This window comes from Malus sylvestris, chromosome 13 (assembly GCF_916048215.2).
Source record: "Malus sylvestris chromosome 13, drMalSylv7.2, whole genome shotgun sequence".
Classification (NCBI taxonomy): domain Eukaryota; kingdom Viridiplantae; phylum Streptophyta; class Magnoliopsida; order Rosales; family Rosaceae; genus Malus; species Malus sylvestris.
Genome location: NC_062272.1, coordinates 13,358,889 through 13,383,854, shown reverse-complemented (window position 1 = coordinate 13,383,854; position 24,966 = coordinate 13,358,889). Strand labels below are relative to the sequence as shown.

The following is a 24,966-nucleotide window of genomic DNA, read 5'->3' as shown; positions in this document are numbered from 1 at the left end:
TGTGCTTATGAACAGGTTGAGAACTTCGAGTCATAAACAACCTAAAACAAGAAAACAAGTAAAATCAGCAACTAGGAACAAAAACACATGAAAATAAATAAAAATAAATAATAAGGGATTAGCAAAGTTGCTAATCCCCGGCAACGGCGCCAAAAACTTGATGCGAAATATATAAGCACACAAATTTAACTCTCTTTTGACAATTGTAGTACAAGTATAAGTAGGGATCGTTCTGGACTGGGGATTAGGAGGGCTTGCTAATAACCTCTAAATTGACTCAAAAACATAAAATTAAACTTAAAAACACTTAATAAGACTCTCAAGACTCAAAGCAAACTTAAAATACTCAAAACAGCTTAAAACAACCAAATAAACTTAAACTAGACACTAGGAATGACTTTAGACGAAAATTGACTTTTACTTGAATCAAAACACTTAAAAACACAAACTAAAACATATTTGAAACACTTTGAAACAAGAAACTAAAAGGGGGGTTTTGATTTGGATGAAGTTGAAACAAACAAACAAGTATGAAAAATTAGACAGATTGTAAAATAAATTTGAGAAATAAGATGATGGATGGGATAGCTAGAGGCTTTTTCTCCACACATGACATGCATGCAAATAACTTGATTTCCAGTTACCACTTCATTGAATTATGAATGACAATGCTCCAAATTAACCGTGACATCACTAATTAACTCTCAGATTTTCCTTGTTTTATTGGATTGGATGACATCATTTGACAACCCAAAACATTCTTCTAAAGTTCCCTACATGACATCATAATAGAGATACAATCAAAGATCATTACGTTTAATGAAAATCATAAGCATTGACAAAGCACTTGCAACTATGACATCATGTCACTCATGCTAGGAATTGAACTTAACGCGATCGTTTATAAGCGACCTTCACTACATGTGAATATAAGTTTGTAACGATTATGTGAAACTTCCTTATATTCTAGCAACAGATTTATGCATGCCAATTAAGTGTCGACCCTTAATCAACAAATACAAATAAGTTATCAATCAAATAGTTAAGCCAATTGCATTTACGATTCAAGAGTTCATAACTGGAATTTATCAAATCATATTACACACATAATCATGGCTTTGAAATCACCCATAGCCAAGAGGGGTTTAACCACTCATCTTCACAACAAAACAAAGTAAAATGAATTTAAACATTGGAAACAAAAGAAAGAAAACACCTAAATGCTCCAACGATCCAAGTGGAAAGCAAGCACATCTAAGCACTTTCCTTCTCTTCTTTTGCTACGGCACAAGGTGTTGGTAAGTGTTTAAAGGTTTGTTTGTATGGAGGAATGGATGTGAAGATGAATGGATGTGTTTTGATTGATCTCTCTTTGATGAAGGGTGGATGAATGTATTTATAGACTAGGAAGATGATATAGTGGGTGGTGGTAATGAGTGGATTTAGTGGTAGGTGAATGTGTTGGGTGGTTGAAAGGAGTGGATGTAGTGGTAGGTAAATGTGTTGGGTGGTTGAAAGGAGTGGATGTGTTGGGTGAAATGAGTGGATGTAGTGGTAGGTGAATGTGTTGGGTGAAATGAGTGTGCTAAAATGGTTATTTATAGGGAGATGATGATGCACAAACTTCAAATTTCATCAATTCCTTTTGCTCCAAGCATAAGTTATCCATTCCATGCCCAAAAATGCTCCAAAATGCTCCAAAATGCACTTCTTTGCCACATTAACCCTTTGGACCTACAAACACACAAAAATAGCTTAAAATACATAATTAACTAAGAAATAACAACATAAATGCATGAGAACAAGCTAACTCAGTCGCATAAATATGCTTCTATCAGCCAGTCACTCTTCTTATCTCTTGCTGGATCCACTCGTCTTTGCCCGAGATATCTTTGCTTGGCGGGATCCAAACACTAGTAACTTCCAGGGTTCTCGGGATATTGATTATCTCATCTGGAGACTCTTGATGCTCCGTCAAGAAGTCAGCAATTGCTTGGCCTTTGACTGCCCTTTGGGGTACATATTGAAAGCTGAACTCTGATAATGCTAGAATCCACTTCCCAATCCCTCCTGTTAGCATTGGTTTTGATAAAATGTACTTTATCACATCTGTCTTGGCAATGATGTGCACGTGACAAGGTAACATGTAATGCCTCAGCTTACTGGCAGTAAAATACAAAGCTAGGCACAATCTTTCCACTGGAGAATATCTTGTTTCTACCTTGGTCAGAATTCTACTGAGGTAGTACACTGCCTGCTCTTTCCCGCCTTCATTGTTTTGAGCTGGCAAACTCCCGATTGATTTCTCTGAAGCAGAGATATATAGCTTTAAGGGTTTTCCCCTTTGAGGTGGTACCAACACTGGTGGAGAAGTCAAATAGGCTTTGATACTATCAAAAGCCCTTTGGTGTGGTGGTCCCCATTCGAAATTCTCTTTATCCTTTAGTTTTAGCAAATGAGTCAGCGGCTGGATCTTGCCTGCTAAATTGGCAATGAATCTTCTCAAGAAATTAATTTTGCCTAGCAGCCTCTGGAGTTGCACTTTGTTGGTGGGTGAAGGCGACTCCATTATTGCCCGCGATTTGTTCTTGTCCACTTCTATACCTCTTTGATGAACCAGGAATCCCAAGAAGTTGCCCGTTCTTACTCCAAACGCACACTTCTTTGGATTCATCTTCAATTTGTGGATCCTCATTCTTGTCAATGCTTGCCTGAGGTCTATCAGATGCTGCTCTTCTGTCTTGGATTTCACCACGATGTCATCAATATACACCTCCATGTTATGGCCAATCAGATCATGAAAGATGACATTCATTGCCCTTTGGTAGGTTGCACCAGCATTCTTGAGCCTGAATGGCATGACCAGATATTCATATGCCCCCACATGCCCGGGACACCTAAAAGCTGTTTTATGTATATCTTCCTGGGCTATCTTTATCTGATTATACCCGACATTTCCATCCATAAAAGATAAGACTTTGTGTTTTGCTACTTCATCTATGGATAGATCTGCCATGGGCATAGGATACTCATCTTTTGGTGTAGCGCCATTGATATTTATGTAATCAATGCAACATTGTACTGCTTTTGTTATGGCCTTTAAAACGGGTACAATGTTGGCTAACCACTCTACATATTTGGCTGGTCTAATGAATCCAGCTTTTACTAGCCTCTCAATCTCTTCTTTGACCTTCTTTTCTATCTCCTTTGACATCCTTCGCGGTGCTTGCTTAACAGGTTTATATCCCTCCTTGATGGGCATTCTGTGTTCTACCAAGGTTGATTCTAAACCTGACATCTTAGTATAATGCTAAGCAAAACAATCTTTAAATTCTTGCAAAAGAGAGATAATCTTTGCCCGATCATCAATCTCCAATAAACCACTGATTTGTATTGGTCTTGGATCTTCCTCTGTCCTTAGATCAATAACTTCCAAAGGATCCTGAACCTCTAGTGGTGGCTTATCAGGTTCTGCACAAAAAAATTTAACTAACTCTAGGCTCTCGAGCAAGTCATCTGGCCTATTTAGGCCAAATATGCACTCGACCATTTGTATGGCCCTCTTCAATTCTTCTCTACAAGATTCCTCCCTGCTTTCATCCTGGCTGGTCGAAGCTCCTACCTGCCATTCCTGCTCTTCTTTGTCTAAGAGCTCCATTTCTTGCCTTATTCCTTTCCCATAAATCAACAACCTTTTAATCAGGGATCTGACTACCATTACCTGATCCTTCCTTTTTTGTTTTGTCATTGATGGTGTAAGGGCGTTGGGATAATACAAGGTCTATCCCACTCCTCTCTAGTAAGGAGCATTCCTTGTTCTAGAAGCTTTTGGGTCGTCACCTTGGTAGGGCGGCCGTTCTCATCTGCTCCTGAACACTTCAAAATTCCTACGTTGGGATTGTAGAAACTTGCTTCTGCAACACTGGTTGTAGGGAGAAATGGCCATGATTCGGCCTCTATCATCTCCTAAAAACCTAGTCCCTCTGTGCCTGCCTCATGATAAACAGCCACTTGTGGATGTAGAGTGGAGGGTATGGCAAGACTTTGGTGGATCCAATCTCTTCCAAGTAAGGCTCCATAGGTGGAAGTGCAATCCACCACAAAGAATGCCAGCATGATATGTTTAGACCCCAAATCCACTTCTAAAGGCAATATCCCATGAGTCTTGGTGATAACGCCTAAGAAGCTTAAAACCGTGAGGTCTGTAGGAATAAGATCTTTTGTGCCTCTCCTCAACCTTTTCATTTGTTTGGCTGGCAGTACGTTAACCGCCGATCCTCTATCAATTAAAATTCTTTTGAAAGGCATCCCTTCCAAATGGGTTGTAACGTATATTGGCTTAAGATGATTGGCAATCGAAATGTTTGGGCGGTTGAACACCATCTTATCTGTGTAGATCCTTAAAGGACCATCATTGGATGCTTCGGATGATTCAGCTCTTCCCGACTCTCCCTCTTCAGCTACCTCAACACTGACATGGGCCATCATTGGCTTAGTTGTCACATAGTCACCTTCCATAGTGGCGGGCTGATTAGGTTTGGCACCAAACATGGCGGATAGCACATACGCCATGTTGATATGAAAATTGCTAGGCTCTGGCAGTTCTTCTTTCTTGCTCCCGATCTGGTCCATGAACTCATCTAACCAAGCCATCGCATCTGCTGGAAGTAGTGGTTCTGGTACCCCCTCCTGTTGATTCATGCCCGAATACGGTTTTCTTTCAGGCGAAACAATTCCAAAACAAATAGGCTTTGTCTTCCATCCGGGAGTTAGTACCATGATTATATCTTCTTGAGCTTTCCTCAAGATCCTATATTTCCCAGGGTGTAGGCTTTGCGGCACATGGTTTCCCTCGCCTTCTGTCTTGCTATTAGCTTTTTCCACCTATTTTTTACTCCTCCAGCGGAACTGACTACTCCCCCCAGATGACGTTTTCTCCAACTTTTGATTCTTGGATGCTTCAAACGTCGCAGGAATTTTTAAGGAGTTCATGTAGGCTTTGTGTTGCCTTTAGACCCTTATGACCATGGAGGCTCCCATTTGTTTAACGGGCTGTCCATTTTTCCCAACCACATACCATTTTCGCCCGAGGCGGGTAGGGTTATCTTTTTTGACAGTATTTGTTATCTTATCATTCCTCTTGACTTCTCTTCCTATATGGCCCTATTGAGAATGCTCTACACCTCTCTCTTTTGGCTTTTTGGCATCTTTATCTTCTGCCTCCTCAGAAACTTCATGATTGCGAAATATCTCTGATAAAGCTCTAGGTTAGGAATCGCCTCCTAACCGCTGAAAAATACTTCGGGAGGTATCCCTTCCTGTAGTCCGCCTAACTTTCTCATGGGCCTCTTTTCTTTTTTCTTCTTCATTCATCCTGATCAATTCATGATCCATGAGGACTCCTGCGGGTGGTATTTCGAGCTCATACTCGCATTGGCATTTACTGCACAGAACCATCCTTTTGATTATGGCTGCTCTTGGATGTTCGGGCAATTTGATCACCCCTTTTGTGGAGTTGTCAACCAATCTTCTTTCTTCTTCCTTTGTGACCTTTTCTTTCCCTTTCTCAGCCCATGCCATACTGATCATATTTATTGGGGCTTCTGAGAAGGGATCCGCAGGTTTGTCCATCACTGCTTCCTTTGGCTGGTTGGTTTTAAGTCTCTCTTTTTCCCTATCATCTTTTTCCCCAAGTTGAGGTAAAGATATAGGAATAGTCGGTCTTATAACTAGGTCGGCTTCCCGTCTGAAACTTGCAGAGGCGTTCTCCAGTCTTTGCAGCATTTATAACAAAGCAGTTTGCAAATCTTCTGGTCGTTTTGACATATTTCTTTTGATCAAGTGAATCCCACCGGGCGTGCCAAAACTATGTTCGTGGCTAGAATTTCCGTTGGGGATGTTTCCTAGCCGACGAGCACACAACTCCCCGAGAGGTTGGCGCCGGTTGATGCTTTTTGTCGGGCTTCTGCTTCACTGGCGGGCTTGTCGGGCAAGGCTTATCGGGCAAGGCTGAAAAAGAAGGACAAAGTTTACTTTGAAAGGTGCTTTTGTGGGGCCTTAGGTATAGGCCTTGAGACTCACAATCAAGATTAACTTTTAAGTGCTTAAGCGTGCCACTGCCATCTTCAGCATGGCAGATGTAAAACGGATGTTGAGTTTTAGTTGTATATATACCTGAGAGGCTGTTTTAGTTATGAAAGGTGCCTTTGTGGGGCATTAGGTGTAGGCCTTGAGGCTTCCAATCAGGAACTAACCCAGTACTTGAATATATAATGTTTTCTTGCATTGATTACAGAAGTATTATGACTATTATACTTCTGATTACCCGAGCCCGACAAGCAGAAAGAATCCAAATAGGTGCCTTTGTAAGGCCTTAGATGTAGGCCTTGAGGCTTCCCATCAGAATTCCTTCTATGCTCAAACGCTATTCGATAATCATAATATAATAGAAATAACACTAAGGGATAGGTCGATTACTTGCGCCCCAAGTAACTTCGGACTTCTTGTTTATCAAAGACTGTCGTGGATGGGTTAAGTCCACATAAGGTTCTTTTTTATGCCTTGAGACCAAGGACTTTTAAATGATCAACCTTACATGCCTGAGGGCTTAGAACTTAGATCTGATTTAATCTGTGAAGACATATTTAAATCGGATTCAAGAACTGAGGAGCATTTTTAATCATCAACTTGCCATAAATAACTTGGATACAACTGGAAGTATACAACATATTGCTAGACTATTGAATGAAAAGACAAAAACAAAGAGGGTCGGGCAAGGTTGATCGTCTTGCAACTTCCCATCTTTGTGGTTTATCAAGGGGTTTGAGAACTTTAGAAAGAGGGGTAGGGAGATGGGTTTACCGAAGGAAATCGATACTACAACAAGTTTTAGACAAGGTAGCAGAGCTATTACAAAGGCTTTGGGTGAAGGTTGATCCCGAAATGGATGAAGGCTTGGGCTGACTACAGCTTCGTTGAAAGCAAATCTGGTTTAAGCAGAGTTTGTGCTTGTATTTGTTTGTTTGATTGAGTGTCCTTATCTCTGATTTCTCTTTCTTCTTTTATAGAAATTTTGGCTTGGCCTCCTGTAGCAGTAATCTTGCCTGAATGCAACTTGAAGGGCAATGACTCATCAGCTTTTTACTTGTATTGCCACTGTAAAGTGCTTTTGGGCTGATTAGCTGGCTGGTCTACACCACTTGACCTCTAAGTAGGTGAGCAAGTGGTTCAAATGGTCTGCACCTAGTCAGAAAAGGGCCTCTCCTGCTTTCTGGGCTTTGGCTGGGCTTCGGGCTTTTCTCCTTCTAGACTTATTTCTTTTGGGCCAACTCCTTCTTGAGCCCAAAGTTCAAGTTTTAACCCAAACAGATTTTACTCTCAAAATGGAAGTACGCACCTGAGGAAGCAAGCGATGTAGGTTGCGATTCTCTGACTGTATCATAGTCTCTAATATATACGTAAGGTGTGTGAGATGAACACAGAAAAAAGAGAAAAATGACACAGAAACAATGTTTTGAGGGGAATGCTAGAATTGAACATAATATATTGGGTAAGGGGAAAAATAGTAGTTAAAATTTATATACCAATAACGAACAGCCAAAAAGGAATGAAAACTCGTCTTCTACGTGCACTACAAAATTGTTTGTAATTCTGTCCTAGTAATTATATTCCAACTCTTCCATATATAGCAATTATATTCTAACTCTTCTGCATAAGGCTTTTCTTTTACTTAAAACTCCTCAACATCCACTGGAACATCCAGAACACCATATCATCAGAACCGCTGGAACTCTAAATGTTTTCTCCTATTTTAATTAACACAACATTCTTTAAGCATGATATGATATGAAATACGAAATTAATATGGAACAGAAATCTAAACCACATCATGAAAGTGCAAACACATGTTAAAGCTATGCAATGTCTGTACTATCCATTATGCACACCTTTGTTATACAATTATCATATTCATACGTCTTTTCGTTAATACTACATTTTCTGTGCACTTCTCAAAAGAACAAAAAAAATATAGGCAACAGTAGGTAAAAAAAAAACATGAATGTAGTTGCATCTGTTTTAATGCCTAATCTATATTGTACTGCTTGCTAAACTTAGGATTCACATACCAACAATCCAAAAATGGAATACAACCATGAATCACAAAACCACCAAATATAGATCGAAATCTCAGAGAGTTTGAATGTCATAAATAAATTAATAATTCTGATCTAAATACAACAAAAAATAAATATTTGTTCCTGTAAAAATACCCAAATCAATGCAGACAAAATCTGATGAGGTTTCCATTGCCAGTACCAAAACCAACAGTTAATGATATCAAAAGCCTTGCGATTATGTAATATATAAAATTACAACGATGAATCAAGCGATTCAAAGATACAAAAGTTACTTATAAAATAATTTTGAAAGTAAGTAAAAAGAAGGCTATTGCTAACCTTTCATTCTAAGTTTGGGGGTGGAGGATCCAAGCAGCTCAGAGGTACTTTTGTTCAAGCCCATATCACAGATCGAACATGCAGGCATTTTGTTCAACATTCACCAATTTGTACATGAAAACAAACAGAGCACACCCATGAGCATATTATACAAATTTAAGATATAGGGATCCGTGAATCCCTACATCTTGAATATCTTCTGAAAACCCACAAAGACATTAGACATGGAACCCTCTGCATATCTTCTAAAAAAGAGAATGACAGGGTGTCGGAGACCTGCTATTTGATTTCTGCATAGCTGGGTTTGGTAATTACCCTCCAACCCAGCCACATATATGATGGCAGTGGTGTAAATAAAGCAAAAGCGAGTGTCAACAATTTGACTGTAGCTATAGATAACATGCACGCATGGGTGGTTGTTTTTCTTTATGTGATTTGCTACTTAACAGATAGAACAATTACATACTAGGTTTAAAGCACGTGAAACTCATCAACAACTATATACACGTCTGGCTCAGAGCATATATTATACACAAAAATATCGTTTTCTCTAAAATATTAACAGACATGCAAACAGACATGCAAAGTATGACATATCATGTTAATTAATATTTTCAAGTATGATATATGTCGTTGAGATAAACAATTTGTCAACATAGAGACCCTATATGCATAGAAGTTTGTTGATACCACAGTGCCGCTCTCTCTCACACAAAGTAAAGAACCCCCAAACCCAATCTTACCTTCAGCAGTCGACCTTTCCTTTCGAGTGGGGTCAGTGGCAACCTCATCTCCCTCTTCCTTAATCCCCTTCTCCTTCTTCCCTATTCTCCATCTCTTTCTTTTTTTTTTTTTTTTTTTATCTTTGGCCCTTGATTTTTGGTAGTTTTTCTTTGAGCTTCTCTCATTTTCCTTGAACTTTTCTCAATTTCCAAGGGCTTTGTCTCAATTGATGGAAGACCTTGTCCCGGATTAAAGCTTCAAGCATTTTTCTTTCCAAATTGTTGTTCCTAGCCACGAGTTACTGCCCCACCTATTTCGGCTATTCGTCTTCTCGAGTTCTTCCTCTTTGGACTTCAGTTGGACGCGTGCTTTGGGTTTTGGTGGCCTCTAAAGTGAAACTTGCACTATTTTGTAGGATTATGGGATTGCTTTTAGGGTGGGTGGCTTACCTACCCCCATTTTCTGTTCATCCTTTCGATTAGTTGGTTCTTCTTTTCGGTGGCGGAGGCTTGGTGATGGTGGTGCTACTATTTTGGTGGAGGACACTGGGTCTCGTTTCCAGATCTAGAGATGTCAGCTTAAGCATTGTTATGGGCTCATTTTTTAGGATTGTTTTATTATTATTATTTTTTTTTGTAATGGGCTGCACTTTTACTTTAGTGTTGTGAATTATTTTTGGATTTGCCTCACTTTGTATTAATGTGTTTTAATTTTAGTGAAATTAGTTGTTTGAAAGAAAAAAAAACCCCTATATCTACACATAGTAACATACATTGAGCATAAATAAAAAGATTTTCTGGTTAATCAAGTTTTAAGATTACGAAGTTCATTTTGGTAAAAAGCCAAATAGGATGGTTTATACTTTACTTACAAGCTTCAAGAGTTGATGAATGGGCTTATGTGTCACTATGAGAGCAGCTCCAGCCATGCATGTAGGCCGGGGGACAGGGGAGAGGAAAGGGCCCGAGGCCCTGTGAATCAACTCCAGCCTTGAAGAGCCCGAGCTGGTGGAGAAGGCCTGTCAATTTTTTACAGCCTGTGAGCCCAAGCTCCAAAACCTTTTTTAATTTTTTTCTGTCAGGTGCGTGCACCCCACTCCCGCATGGGGGCGCGTAGCTTGACAACTTTTCAGAAAAGCAGTCACTTTTGCAGTGGTCTCAGTTACCGTTTTTACGGTCCATTCGATTTCAACGGCTCCTTAATTTGGACCGTTGGATCTCAACGGTAAAAAAAATAAAAAAAAATCTTATTTAATATCAACCGTTCGATCTGAGATCAACGGTCGATATTAATATGCTTTAGAAATAAAGAAAAAATAGTTTTAAAATTAAGAAAAATTACCGTTGTGACACGTGGCATAATCTGAAGTGTTGGAATTCAAAATTTTTAAAATCCAACGGTAGAGATTAATTATTTGAATAAAAATGGAAAAAATCCGAAAAAATTGTAAAAAATCTGAAAAAAATTTGTAAAAAATTGTTTTTACTTTTCTATAAATACCACTTCTTCTCCATCTACCTTACACCACAAATTCATATTTTCTCAACTACTTTCAATCAAATTCATATCTTTCTCTCAAAGTTTTAATCCAATTTTTTTTTCCACAAAATGACTACTGATGCAGGTACGAATTGGTCGCTTCTTGAAGATGTTGCGTTGTGCACTAGCTGCGTTGAAGTTACTCATAATTCCCTTACGGGTAATGAGATGCAGTTGCGAGAAATGTGGAGTTTAATTCAAACCAAATTTCTTGAGCAAATGAGTGGGAAAAGAACCAAAGAATCGATGTCTAGTCGTTGGAAAATACTTAGCCATTCCTTTAGTACGTGGAGAGATGCCTTGACACAAGTTAGTAGTAATGTTCGAAGTGGGGCAAATTATGCGGATGAGGTAAGAATATATTATAATTATTTGTTTGTATTATTATTTTGTTACCTAATTTGATTATAATTATTTGTTTGTATTATTTATTTGTTACCTAATTTCATTATTATTATTATTTGTTTGCATTATTTATTTGTGACCTAATTTCATTATTATTATTTGTTTGTATTATTTATTTGTTACCTAATAATTTCATTATTATTATTTATTTGTATTATTTATTTGTTACCTAATTTCATTATTATTATTATTTGTTTGCATTATTTATTTGTGACCTAATTTCATTATTATTATTTGTGACCTAATTTCATTATTATTATTTGTTTGCATTATTTATATGTGACCTAATTTCATTATTATTATTTGTTTGTATTATTTATTTGTGACCTAATTTCATTATTATTATTTGTTTGAATTATTTATTTGTTACCTAATAATTTCATTATTATTATTTGTTTGTATTATTTATTTGTTACCTAATAATTTCATTATTATTATTTATAGCAACTTCAAGCACAAGCATGGTATGCTGCCAAAATCAAATCAAGAAATAAATCATTCAACCGGTGGGAATGTTGAAATATTGTTAAAGATTGTCCTAAATTCAAAGTTGTGCCTGTTGGTCCAGAAGTATGCATGAACAGCATCCCTCTACACAACACCTTTGTACACAGCACCCCTCCACACTCTACACCCGATCATGGCTCCCATGTTGATGAAGAAGATGGAGAATAAGTGCCTGAAACGCCCATTCCTGAACAAGCGTCGGGGTCGACCCGTTATCCAATTAGGCCTCAAGGTAAGAAGGCTTCAAAGAGGAAAGGGAGTTCTTCCAAGAATGATTATGGAAAGTACATGCAAGAACTTGCTCGTCAAGGTGAATTGACGTTGGCGCGGGAATTAGCGAAATATGAAGCTGAAAAGGCTAGAGATAAGGCAAAAGCTGCAGCTATTCAACAAGCATTTCAAGCTGAACAGAGGGAAAAAGAGCTACTTAGGCAAGAAAGGGAGTTGCTTAGAGAAGAAAGAATTGCACAACGAGATCGTGACATTATGAACACGCGTTTAGAAGGGATGTCTCCAAATTCTAAATATTTTTGGCAGTCGGAGAAAGCGGATGTCGTGCAAAGGAGGCGTGCAAGAGAAGCGAGATCAAGACAAGATGGTCTTAGCACAACAAGACAAGATGATCCTAGCACCACATATTGGTTAAGTGATGATCCTAGCACCACAACAAGACAAGATGATCCTAGCACCACAACAAGACAAGATGGTCCTAGCACAACAAGACAAGATGGTCCAATCACTTTGGGTTGTAATTTATTATTTATGTTGTTTCCATTTTATCGAAGTTAGTACTTTATTTAAAGTGAGAGTACATGTATTTAATTTCGTAATATATTTATCCTAATAATAGAATCTTTATTCATCAAATTGTTCACGTATAATGAAATTATAAAACACACCAAATAAAACTAAAAAACTCACCAATTGGAATTACATAAACACACCAAATAAAATTACATAAACATACGAAATAATAAAAAACTCACTACAAAAAACACACCAAATAAAATTACATAAACACACCAAATACAAACAAACATACTTAATAAACTTAAGTATCTTCAGCTTGTTTCAATGCCCACTGGTGCTCTATCAAGTCAATTGCCGATCATTGTGCATAGATGACCTTTGAAGTGCAGTATATCGTTGAATGACCCTTTCATTGTAACGTCCATCCCTTTCTAATGGCTCGTGTTGCACGGGTTCTTCGGTGGCATCATGCGCACAATATATCCGTGTTCTTGAATTGTTCATCGTGTCTGGCTCTGGCTCATATTCATCAACCGCATCATAATCGAACTCATCTTCCACAATCATGTTGTGAAGAATGACGCACGTCATCATGATGGATCGAAGTGACTCTACATCGAACATTCTGGCAGCACTCCTGACGATCGCCCAACGAGCTTGAAGGATACCAAAACAACGCTCCACATCATTCCTGCACCCCTCTTGACAGCTTGCAAAGTGTTTTTCCTTTGCACTTCACGGATGTGGCACTGTTTTGACAAATGTTTCCCACCGTGGGTAAATGCCGTCAGCTAGGTAGTATGGCCCGTCGTACCTACGTCCGTTGACGACGTACGTGACTTTTGGTGCCTTTCCTTGCAGGACGTCGTTGAACACTGGGGATTGGGCAAGGACGTTGAGATCATTTTGAGCCCTCGGAACCCCGAAAAAAGCGTGCCATATCCATGTATCAAAAGATGCCACTGCCTCTAAAATGATAGATTTTGCTCCTTTTCTGTCCCCATATGCGCCTTGCCATGCACTTGGATAGTTTTTCCACATCCAGTGCATACAATCGATGCTTCCTATCATCCCAAGAAAACCTCGCATCTCGCTCTTCTTCAGAAGCCTTTGCAAGTCCATGCGAGTAGGTTTTCGGAGGTACTCTGTGGTGTACAAAGATTCGACTGATCCGCAAAACCTCATCAGGGCCTCAAGAATGGTTGATTTCCCCATCCTCGTTATCTCATCCACTTGGTCTGTAGATGCTCTATACGTAAGCATCCGCAACGCAGCAATGATTTTTTGCTGAGGCAGGAGACCCATAACTCCACAAACATCATTCTTTTGCACAAAGTAAGAATCATGGTTGCAAACATTAGTCATGATTCTGTTGAACAAATGTCGTTCCATTCTAAAACGGCGTCTAAAGTACGTATCAGGAAATGCACTGTTATGGACAAAGTAATTGTCCAACAGCTCTTCACCCCGTCGTTGCCTGCTTCTATCAAGGTTTCTTGAACGGTTGGGCTTGCATATCTGAGCAACAGTCTGGATGACTCGACGGGAATGTGAGGCTCTGGCCATTCTTGTTTCGTCATCTCTCTTTCTACGCTCCTCATCCTCTTCCATCTCATTTTCGGCTATCTGAAGGTTGAACATTCCTTCAGATTGGTTAAACAATTCTTCCTCTTGCTGATCGATTTCCCACATCATCCTTGATAAAGAAGCAGACATTGTAAGGATGGATGGTGAAGAAGAAGCAGAAACTATGAATAATGAGATAGAGATGTTGAGAAAATTGGTGTGAGATTTGTGAGGATGGATGGTGGATTATATGGACGATTCATAAAGGATCGGATTGTAGATGAGGCCACGTGGCATGCCGTCATTCGTTAAAAATCTGATTGAAATCTATCCGCAAAGATTCTGAAAAGATAATGACACGTGGCACGATCGTATTGGATTAAAATCTTATCGAAATCGATCTCCAATAATTATATTTTCGGATAATGACACGTGGCGTAATTTTGAACGAGTTAAAATCTGATCGAAATCTATCGTCAAAGATTCTCAAAAGATAATGACACGTGGCACGATGACATTGGATAAAAATCTTATCGAACTCCATCGCTAAATAATTGTTTTTTTTATAAAATGACACGTGGCGCAACGAGAACAATTTAAAAAATCTTATCCGAAATTACTAATAATTTTATTTTTTATTATTTAAACAAACAAAAAAAAAATATTTTATTGCCTATTGCCAGGGGGAGGGCTCTAAGAGTGGAGATGCAAATGACAATTACTGTTCATTAATGACAGTTACTATTCATTAAAGGCAATTAATATTCAATAGGATGGATACAATAGTGAATTGCCATGGGGGAGGGTTCCATGGGTGGAGTTGCTCTGAATGGGCTTCTATGTCATGGATTCTACTAAAATTTGATCCATTCCCAGACTTCACAAGCCCATATCACTTCAAGAGTTGGAATCTTCTTTATTCTGACCGTCCGTACGTAAAGTACTATATAAACCTAAAATACTGTCCTAAGGTACATTTCTATCGTGGTTGAGTTTTTGCTGGCATAGCACAATACTACTTAACCTCCTGACCAATACGTAAAAAGAAGATTTCAACTTGAGTGCTAAAAGCAAATACACTGTTGTAATTAACTAATCTAACTTCTACAACTGCAACTCGTAATTGTTGATATTTGCGGTACACATTGTTCATGATCATTCTCCTTTTCAACTTGGCAATTGTTGAGCCTCTTTTCATATATATTTTTATAAGATAACTAGGAATCAATTCCATCACAAAACATAGATAAGGTGAATATATTGCCTATCTAGCTCGCTTTTCAAAAATGGGAGAATACAAATTACAAATTGCCATATTATATATAATATAGATGAAGTATCATTTTTCTCGCCACAAAAGTCTATCATTAGAACCTACAAATTGCGACATTACATATACTAATATATAGTTAAATTCCATGAGTGCTCTTGGTTTGAGGAACCTCCTAATATTCATCTTGATGTTTTGTTATCGGATTGTAGCTGTTAAATTTGCTGGTTTTCTTTTCCAGCTCTTTTTGTATAGTGCTACTGCTTCTCTTTATCTAATGAATCTATGCCGTTGCTTTCAAAAATAAAATAAAATAAAGATAATAACTTTGTACGATGGAAGATGTAATTAGGAAAGAGATTTGGGATTGGGAAATAGCTGCTAGCGTATTTTACTACAATATTTTGGAATAATTCAGCAAAAAAGCAATGGTTAACTTCAAAAGTAACTCTCTTTTGCAAAGATTTGACAACAAATATAATGAAACTTTTAGCTTCACTCATGTACATTAATTCCTAGCTAGCTCATTCCTTGGGAGTTCCTCCACTTAAGAATGAGATTATAACGCAAAAGATTATAACGACAACTAAGTACATGGACTTGTAGTTTTCCTTAATTGCTTGATTTTTACTTAAGCAAGACGTTTGACAAAATATCCCAAAGAGACTGAGAAGTAGGAATTCAAAACAATCTAAATTCTCTGTCAACGGAAAAGTTTCTAAATATATCCCTAAGCGCATAACAAGCGCCATGCAATGAGCTAGAACAACAAAAGAGGAACATAACTTAATATGATACTTCCTTCCTTTTCAACTTCATAGATTCTACTAGCACACACCATACCGATTCCAAATGACTATCATGATGATAATTAAAGTGTAATAGGAATAAGCATTTAGTTGATTGCTAACTAAATGTGTTTATGTAAAGCTTTGAGGCTGTCTGGATGAACCCCACGAGAACCGGAAAGACCATATATATTTATGCGTGATGGAACAACACTATCAAGAATATATATTTACATATAGCTGCAATAAAGTCGATAATCCAATTAAAATTTAGATTAAGCATCATAGAATATAACGCAAATTCGCGCACCTCATAATCTTCAGCCTACTATATCACATTCGATTAATGCTTTTGCATGGCACCGACCTATGCTAATTAATTTACTCATAGGTAACAATTACCTTGGGTTAAGGGGTGAACAACAACGGACTCTTATTATTTATGTAATGGTGACCATATATGCTAACTATCTTCTTTCGTTTTCCATTTGTTCACTTTCTTAAATAATTAAACCAACTAGATTATTATCAACTTGAAATAAGAATTGTTTTTTGGGTTACATCAGAAGAAATTGAATCGTGTTCTTTTTCTTTGTTAGGACATTAATTATGTTCTTTCGATTATTAAATCAAGAAAATATGTACTTATAATTTGAAAGAAAGTGTGACAATCGATCACTCATCATGTTCTATTTGATTAACATAGTATATTTAGGAATACATTCAAAAGTGATATGTGTAGTTACATTGTACTTTAAGCCGCTGGAAGATTAAAAGGAAATACAACTGAGTTAACCCTTAATTATTTGGGACAGTTATAGATTGGTGCGCATATAATATATATGCTCCAATTAATGTTAATGATGCTAATTAGAGCCACAATGCTCCTGCATCTTTTAGCAATTTCTTTAGCGAACCATTGAGATGAAGTGTCATGACTGTATTGGCTGATCCCACAAGTTTGCCACCAATGAAGACAGCAGGAACTGAGGGTTGGCACCCTAGCCTTATCAAAGCCCACTCCATCTCCTTCCCTCTTGACTCCTCATCGAGCTCATAGATTGCAGGACTCACTCCTTGTTCGTAAAACAATCTCTTGATTGCATGGGACATGCAGCACGAGCTCTTGCTGAATATGACTACGGCCTTTTGTGATGCTAATTTTGCTACACGATCCATTTGATTTATATACTATCAACCTCAAATAGCAAGAAGAAATTCAAATGTACCACAAAAAATGAAATGTATGTGGCTAATATGAAAATTAATTGGTAAGGATGACTACGATCAGATTAGGGTTTAAAGACTTAATGGAGTTTTTGTGGAAGCCAAGAAAACTAGATGGGTAGGTGAGGAAAAATTGTGGAAATGGAGCAAATGTAGGTAATGATCAGCTTGTGGGTATGCAACTTAGAAGAAGTAGTAGTAGAAGATTGGTTTGGCGTTGATGGAATTGGATATCTTATGAGCTTGTATATATAGGCTAGCCAAATGGAAAGCTAGCAAGGTGGGATTACATATTATATGCATTTTTTTAATCCAATATGAAAAAGGGAATGCAAAAGCAGAAGGTTCCTTCAGATATTTGGATTGATGCCCAAACTGCCCTTGATATGAAAGGCACTTGTGTGGCTTAATACACTAACCTTGTGTGCCAAGAATATAAGATACTATAGAGATAAGCCAAACGTGGCCGAAAGTGGAATAAAAATGAAGTTATGGGACTATGGTTTTCTTTTTGAGAAATGCTAAGGGACTCTTTCAAAGTGAGATTCTTTATGAATTCTCCGTCACCTCACAGTTTAATGTCGATTATCGTGCCAACATTATAAAATATTATACTAAGAACATGAGATGGTAAAGAGCTTATAAAAAGTCTCATTCTTAAGAGAGTCTCTTTCGCAATTTTTTTTTGAGGGACTTGAGCATGATAACGAATGTCAACTTTAGATATAATTAGGTGTCAGATGAAGACGCGCACGAATAGTTGCATCACACAGAAGATGATGCTGTGATGCATGCATCGGACTTTAAGAATTTTAAGTTGGCAAATTTACAGATGATGTGTGCATGCATAGCTAGAATATCAATCCGAAGTAAACAAGAATTTCAAAAGGAGAGTGAGAGAGATGGAACTGGCCACGCCACTTCTGTGTATGTCTTAAGTCGGAACAATTTTTTCAAGAATTTTAAATACATATTTGTCGACTATTTATATTATAACATGTGAGTTTATAACATCAATGATTATGCAGCTATTACACTCAAAATAATCATAAAAAAATTACCATCGAAATTTGGTGTTGACTGTCGTCTTATCCTGATAGTTATTAATTTGTCAAGGATCTTGTATGGGAATATAAAGTTAGGAAAGTAGGAGGTTGTGTTTTGTTTCCTTAGCTAGTATTTAGAGGTATAAGTTCTAAGTTAGCTAACTTGTCCTTGTGGATTTGGTTTACTTGTTCAACAAAGATTGTTTTTCTATTTGTCCTGTTGGAAAATATAAAAGTGAAACGTGATCATGTTTAGTCTGGGATGATCGTTGATCGCGAAAATGAAGGTGGTGCTTAATTTCGACAATAAAAATATATACTTTGACAATTATATTCACAACACAAAGGCCTATATACAAGTGTGTATACTTGACATATAATTAAGTAAGGATCTCTACAAATCATGAGTACAATCAGAATCACATTACAATATTAATTCTATATCATAGGAGATATATTTTCAAGACTCTTTCTCTAACACACCACCCCACCCCCCCCCCCCCCCAAAAAAAAAAAAACAAAAAAAAACCGTGCGGTCAAGATACAACAAGTTTGAACCGTAGAAGAAGAAACCATGGTTTATAGAGACCCCTTGTCAAGATATCCGCATGTTGATCCGGGGATGGAATGAACTGAACTCTATGAGTGCCAAGCTTAAATGTTCACGAACAAAATGATAATCTAACTTAATATAAACACCGGGTTGGCTGCCATTTATGTAGTACTGAGATTATCACAAAACAGATAGGTGAGCAAAGAGGCCTGAAACCGAAGTTCATGAAGTAAATAGGACACCCAAAGAGATTAGGCACAGGTGTGAGCAAGAGCCTGATATTCAGACTCCGCACTAGAGAGAGAAACAGTAGCCTGTTTTCCATGATATGAGATTCAGGCCTAGAAATAAGAGATAGTCGATGTCGGTCGACGAGTTTCAGAACAAGCGGCCCAATTGGCATTAGAGTAACTCTAGAGTAAGGGGACCAAGGTGAGGCCAAAAAATTAAACCGAAGTCCTAAGAACCTTTAACATAACATAGAACACGTTTGGCAACAATTAAATGCGTCATAGTCGGACGAGCCATAAGCTGAGCAATTGGTTTATCGGAAATGCAATATTAGAACCAGTCATAATGAGATACTGCAATGAGCCAAGGAGAAGTGGGATCAGAAAGAGGAGTAACATATAGAAAATATAAACCTAGCACAAAGGCCTATAAATACAAGTGTGTGTACTTGACATACAAGGAAGGATCTCTACAAAATCAGGAATACAATCAGAATCAGATTACAATATTAATCTTTAAAAATACTCCTTTAACAGGACATACATTTATTGCTTATGCTTGTTTAGGATGGATGTAGATCCGTTTTATCTTCACTTGGCACCACTTTGTGATTTTTTGTTATTTGGTATTAACATTAGTACTGGCAATGGATGTTCGCATTGGTATTGGAATCTTTCATTGACACTGACACTAGGCATTGGAATTGATACGGGCAATGAAACTTTACATCAGCATTGGCATGCATGGGCATCAAGAAGGGCATACTCATCGGCTTTCTGTTAGCAAACTCAAGATGTGGTGTATCATCACCGTGAGTTTGACGGAAAGTGTTGAAAAATAATAAGTCTGGAGTTTGTGTTTTGTTTTTCTAAGTTAGCCTTTAGCGGTAATAAGTTATGAGTTAGCACGTCCTTGTGACTTTAGTTTTGCTTGTTCAACGAAGATTGTTCTAATTTATATTTTCTACTAATTAATGTTGGATTGGTTTCCTGTTTTTCCAGAATTAGTTTCTGGCAAGATGTTTCATTTTGTGTTATGTAGTCTTTTTGACAATTTTATTGATTTTTTTTCTTTTGTGTTTAAAATTAAGATTCAGGATTTTGCAATTCTCTCTTCTTTTCGCCTTTTTGGTTTGTTAACACCTTGAAGGTTGCCTTAAGTTGAACAAAGCCCTTCGGGCAGATACAAGCCCTCTTTAAATGCATAGTGATGGTCCTTTGAGATGAGTCCCCAACAGTCTCTTATCTTTTCCGAAACTACAAAACTCTAGTAGAAGAAGTGAAGAACAATGATATGGAGAAATATCTTTTGTCATATTATTCAACAAATTGTTGTTTATGAGATTTAAATTTAGGATTTTCTTTAACAAAGTAGGTAACCTGATGCTGTTAAATCAATTAGTAAGATTGTTTATTTGAAGAAATCTTAAGATTCTTATTTACGTATTCCCTCCACCATCTAAGTCTTAAGAGGTACGCACTCTGCATATTATTTGGTTTCAAGCTTTGTATATACAAGCGTTACTTTTGTTGTGGTCTATTTTATCTGACAGAGGGACTAGGGCCGGCGGCAGAGAGAGAGAGGAGAGAGATGTGTGTTTGTAGAATTGTAGGGGAATGTGTGTGTTGTTATCCCTCCTACATTGTGCCTTTATTTATAGTAGTAAAGGGAGAGAAGATATTTCTTCTCCTCCAAGTAATACAAGTTGTAATAGGAAAGGATAACTAGAATCAAATCTTATCTAGGATTTACACAATCATACTTAAACTAGGAATGTTTACAACACTCCCCCTTGAGTGGGTAAATACTCAAGGTAGATTCAGCATCATGCAGAAGTTGAGGAAGTCGACTCGTCGGCATTGATTCCAAGGAACAACGCTTATTCTCAATAAGGTAGGAACTTGCATAAGTAGTAAGTCTCACTAAAAAACCCTAAGGCTATGGCAAAAACCCAAGTAGGGACAAAATCCATAGTCTAAGGAAAAATGCGTGAGAAATGCAAAGTCAAAAGAAACGTCTACAGGACGTCATCAGGGATATGATCAGCCCAAGGTGGGTGCCTCGTTAAAACCTAGTTAGGTAGCAAAAACCCAGTGGGAAAAATGCTCCTAATCGTAGGGAAAAAGAGTACATTAAGATCAAGCAAGTATCTAGAAGATACTCCCCCTGAGTTTGACATAATTCCAAAGAGAAATAGCAAAGTTACAACTCAGAAAGTTTACGCATACCAATTCCATGAACAAGCTTCTGAAACGTCGCCTTCGGTAGTGATTTGGTGAAGAGGTTGGCCAGATTGTCTTGTGATCGGATTTGCGTGACTTCAATCTTCTGATGCTCTTGTTGTTGATGTGTAAAGAAGAACTTCGGCGCAATATGCTTGGTGTTGTCTCCTTTGATGTAACCCTTCTTGAGCTGTTCGATGCAAGCTGCGTTGTCTTCAAAAATCGTCGTCGGGGCATTAACGGCGGGATGAAGATCACAGGAGCTTCGAATATGGCCCACTACTGCTCTCAACCAAAAGCATTCCCGAGTTGCTTCATGTAAGGCGAGAATTTCAGCATGGTTAGACGAAGTGGCAACTAAGGTCTGTTTAGTTGACCTCCAAGATATTGCGGTGCCTCCAACGGTAAAGACATAACCCGTTTGAGAACGCGCCTTGTGCGGATCAGATAAGTATCCAGCGTCGGCATAACCAACAAGGCGAGAATCAACCCGATGAGCATAGGGTGCGGCATCACTCGAGGATTCGTAGGGATAGAATAAGCCCCAATCCGTAGTACCCTTAAGGTAACGGAAGATGTATTTCACGCCAGTCCAATGTCTGCGTGTTGGTGCATTGCTGTATCTTGCCAAAAGATTAACAGCGAAGGAGATGTCGGGTCTAGTGCATTGAGCTAAGTACAATAAAGCGCCTATCGCACTTAGATAAGGAACTTCAGGCTCCAAAATCTCTTCATCATCCTCCTTCGGACGGAAGGGATCTCGCTTTGCATCTAGCGTACGAACGACCATAGGAGTACTCGAAGACTTCGCTTTATCCTCATTAAAACGGCGCAACACCTTCTGGGTGTAGTTCGATTGATGTACTAGGATTCCATCCGAACAATGCTCTATCTCGAGGCCGAGACAGTATCGAGTCTTACCTAGATCTTTCATCTCAAATTCCGACTTCAGGTGCGAAGCAGTTCTCGCGAGCTCTTCAGGAGTTCCGATGAGATTCATGTCATCGACATATACTGCAACAATCGCAAATCCGGAATGTGACTTCTTAATGAACACACAAGGGCATAGTTCGTTATTCACATATCCCTGACTAGTCAAATACTCACTTAAACGGTTATACCACATTCTTCCGGATTGTTTCAAACCGTATAGTGAACGCCTCAGCCGAATTGAGAGCGTGTTCCGGGGTTTGGAAATATTTGAACCAGTCAATGTAAGTCCTTCGGGAACTTTCATATAAATTTCCGTATCAAGATCCCCATAGAGATACGCGGTTACTACGTCCATCAGCTGCATATCCAGTTTTTCGGAAACTACCAAACTGATAAGGTATCGAAAAGTAATCACATCCATAACGGGTGAGTAAGTTTCGTCATAGTTAATCCCGGGGCGTTGTGAGAAACCTTGTGCTACAAGACGAGCTTTGTAACACACAATTTCGTTCTTCTCATTACGCTTCGAAAACCCACTTGTAGCCAACGGGCTTCACATGTGGAGGAGTAGGAACTACAGGTCCAAACACCTTACGTTTCGCAAGTGAATCAAGTTCGACTTGGATTGCTTGTTTCCAGTTTGACCAATCAGCTCTACGTCGACATTCATCAACGGAACGCGGTTCAATGTCATCGCTCAACATGATCTCAGTAGCTACTGCAAATGCTAATGCATCGTCGACAATCATCTCATTTCTACGCCACACATCATCTAAGCTAGCATAATAGACCGAAATCTCATGATTCTCGGGAGGAGGATTCGTCTCTTCAAGGACGCTTCCATAATCTAGAATTTCCTCATGAGTTGGGTAAAATGAGTAAGCGATAGTCGGATTCACGGTAGGCTCTTCAGGACCTTGTGCCGTGGTTTTCCTCTTCCGGGGGTGTGAATCCTTTGAACCAAGGGGTCTGCCACGCTTTTGTGTAGGGGCAGATGATTGGCTAGCCGCTAATGTACGTGGATCACCAGAATTGGCATCCCGAGCTTCCAGGAGGGTAGTCCGTCGTACATTTGGTACATCCATCTTTGCAGGCGTATTCGCAGCTGGAATATGTGATCTTGTCACGCGCGCTAGATCGGTGAAAGCATCTGGCATGCTCTGAGCTATGCTCTGGAGATCTAATATGCGCTGCACTTCAGCTTCAGACTGAGCGGTGCGGGGATCTAAATGAGACAAAGTGGGAGTCGTCCACGATAATTCGCGTCGTTCATTAGGAACGTTGACGTTCTTATCTCCCCCTAACGACGGGAAGACTGTCTCATAGAAGTGACAATCCGCGAAACGAGCGGTAAACAGATCGCCTGTCAAAGGTTCTAAGTAACGAATAATCGAAGGAGAATCATATCCGACATAGATTCCCATCCTTCGCTGAGGCCCCATTTTTGTACGTAAGGGCGGCGAGATCGGCACATAGACCGCACAACAAAAAACGCGCAGATGCGATATGTCGGGTTCGCATTCGGTGACCAACTGAAGGGCACTAAATGGTTGTGTCGCAACAGGCCTCAGGCGGACCAACTTTGCTGCGTGCAATATTGCATGGCCCCAAGCAGCGATCGGGAGCTTGGTACGTATGACCAACGATCGAGCAATCATTTGTAAACGCTTAATGAAAGCCTCTGCCAGGCCGTTCTGGGTGTGAACATGGGGTACAGGATGTTCAACTTCAACCTCAACCGACATGCAATAGTCATCAAAAGTTTTAGATGTGAATTCTCCAGCATTATCCAATCGAATAGATTTGATCGGATAATCAGGGTGGTGAGCCCTGAGCTTGATAACCTGAGCCAACAGTTTGGAGAATGCAGCGTTCCTTGTGGACAACAAGCACACGTGTGACCAACGTGTAGAAGCGTCAACCAAAACCATAAAATATCTAAATGGTCCGCAGGGAGGTTGAATCGATCCACAAATGTCCCCCTGAATCCGTTGTAGAAAAATGGGAGGATTCGAACGAATCTTGTCATAAGAAGGCTGAGTAATAAGCTTTCCCATAGAACATGTTTGACATGCAATTTCATGGATCGAACCTAAGCTTCGGGTTAGTGGATGCCCATGTGAAGTTTTGAGGATACGGCGCATCGCTATTCGTCCAGGATGTCCCAAACGATCATGCCAAAGTGTAATTTCGTGCGCGGTCCTTGTGGTAGGGCCGGCCACATAGTGGCATTCTATGGGGCGTATGGTCGTAGTATACAGACCACTCGGGTTATGCTCCATCTTCTCTAGAATACGCTTCTGGCCATATTCGTAGGAAGTTACGCACAGAAATTCAACTCCGTTTTCTACGTGGGTTTCAGCGTGGTAATTGTTATCTCTAATGTCCTTGAAACTTAGTAACGTTCTTCCGGAACGTGGAGAATAGAGTGCCTCATCAATGGTCAAGATTGTACCATTGGACAACATTATACGTGCCTTACCGTATCCTTCGATCAGGTTGGATGGGCCTGAGAGGGTTGTCAGAGGTGCATTCTTAGGTACGAAGTTAGTGAAATAGATGCGTTCACGCAAAACAGTATGCGTGGTTGCACTATCTGCCAGACAACTAACTTTCCCACTAGTCATACCTAGAATGAAAAATTAATTTGAATCAGTCACATGCATAAAAGTTTATAAAAACAAGTATCAATTCAAAATAATTTCATTTATTCAAGGAAAAAACTTAATATCCAAAATAAATCGCCAACT

At 38.9% G+C, this 24,966-nt stretch overlaps 1 protein-coding gene and 1 long non-coding RNA gene across 2 annotated transcripts; both read right to left on the bottom strand.

Annotated features, from left to right (window-relative positions):
- Positions 1-1,027: 1,027 nt before the first annotated feature.
- LOC126597686 (uncharacterized) lies at positions 1,028-7,466 on the bottom strand. Its single transcript, XR_007614301.1, has 2 exons — positions 7,397-7,466; positions 1,028-1,734 (listed from the first exon to the last, which is right to left on the bottom strand). It is a non-coding gene; the product is annotated as an uncharacterized LOC126597686 (long non-coding RNA).
- Positions 7,467-16,655: 9,189 nt separating this feature from the next.
- Positions 16,656-17,447, bottom strand: LOC126597685 (monothiol glutaredoxin-S10-like). The gene has a single exon (XM_050264495.1). The coding sequence runs from the start codon at positions 17,181-17,183 to the stop codon at positions 16,875-16,877; it is 309 nt and encodes a 102-aa protein (XP_050120452.1). The 5' UTR covers positions 17,184-17,447; the 3' UTR covers positions 16,656-16,874.
- Between the last annotated feature and the right edge of the window lie 7,519 nt (positions 17,448-24,966).

Bases quoted from the DNA above. Each gene is read 5' to 3' on its own strand.
- LOC126597685 (XM_050264495.1), bottom strand. From the start codon at position 17,183: ATGGATCGTGTAGCAAAATTAGCATCACAAAAGGCCGTAGTCATATTC.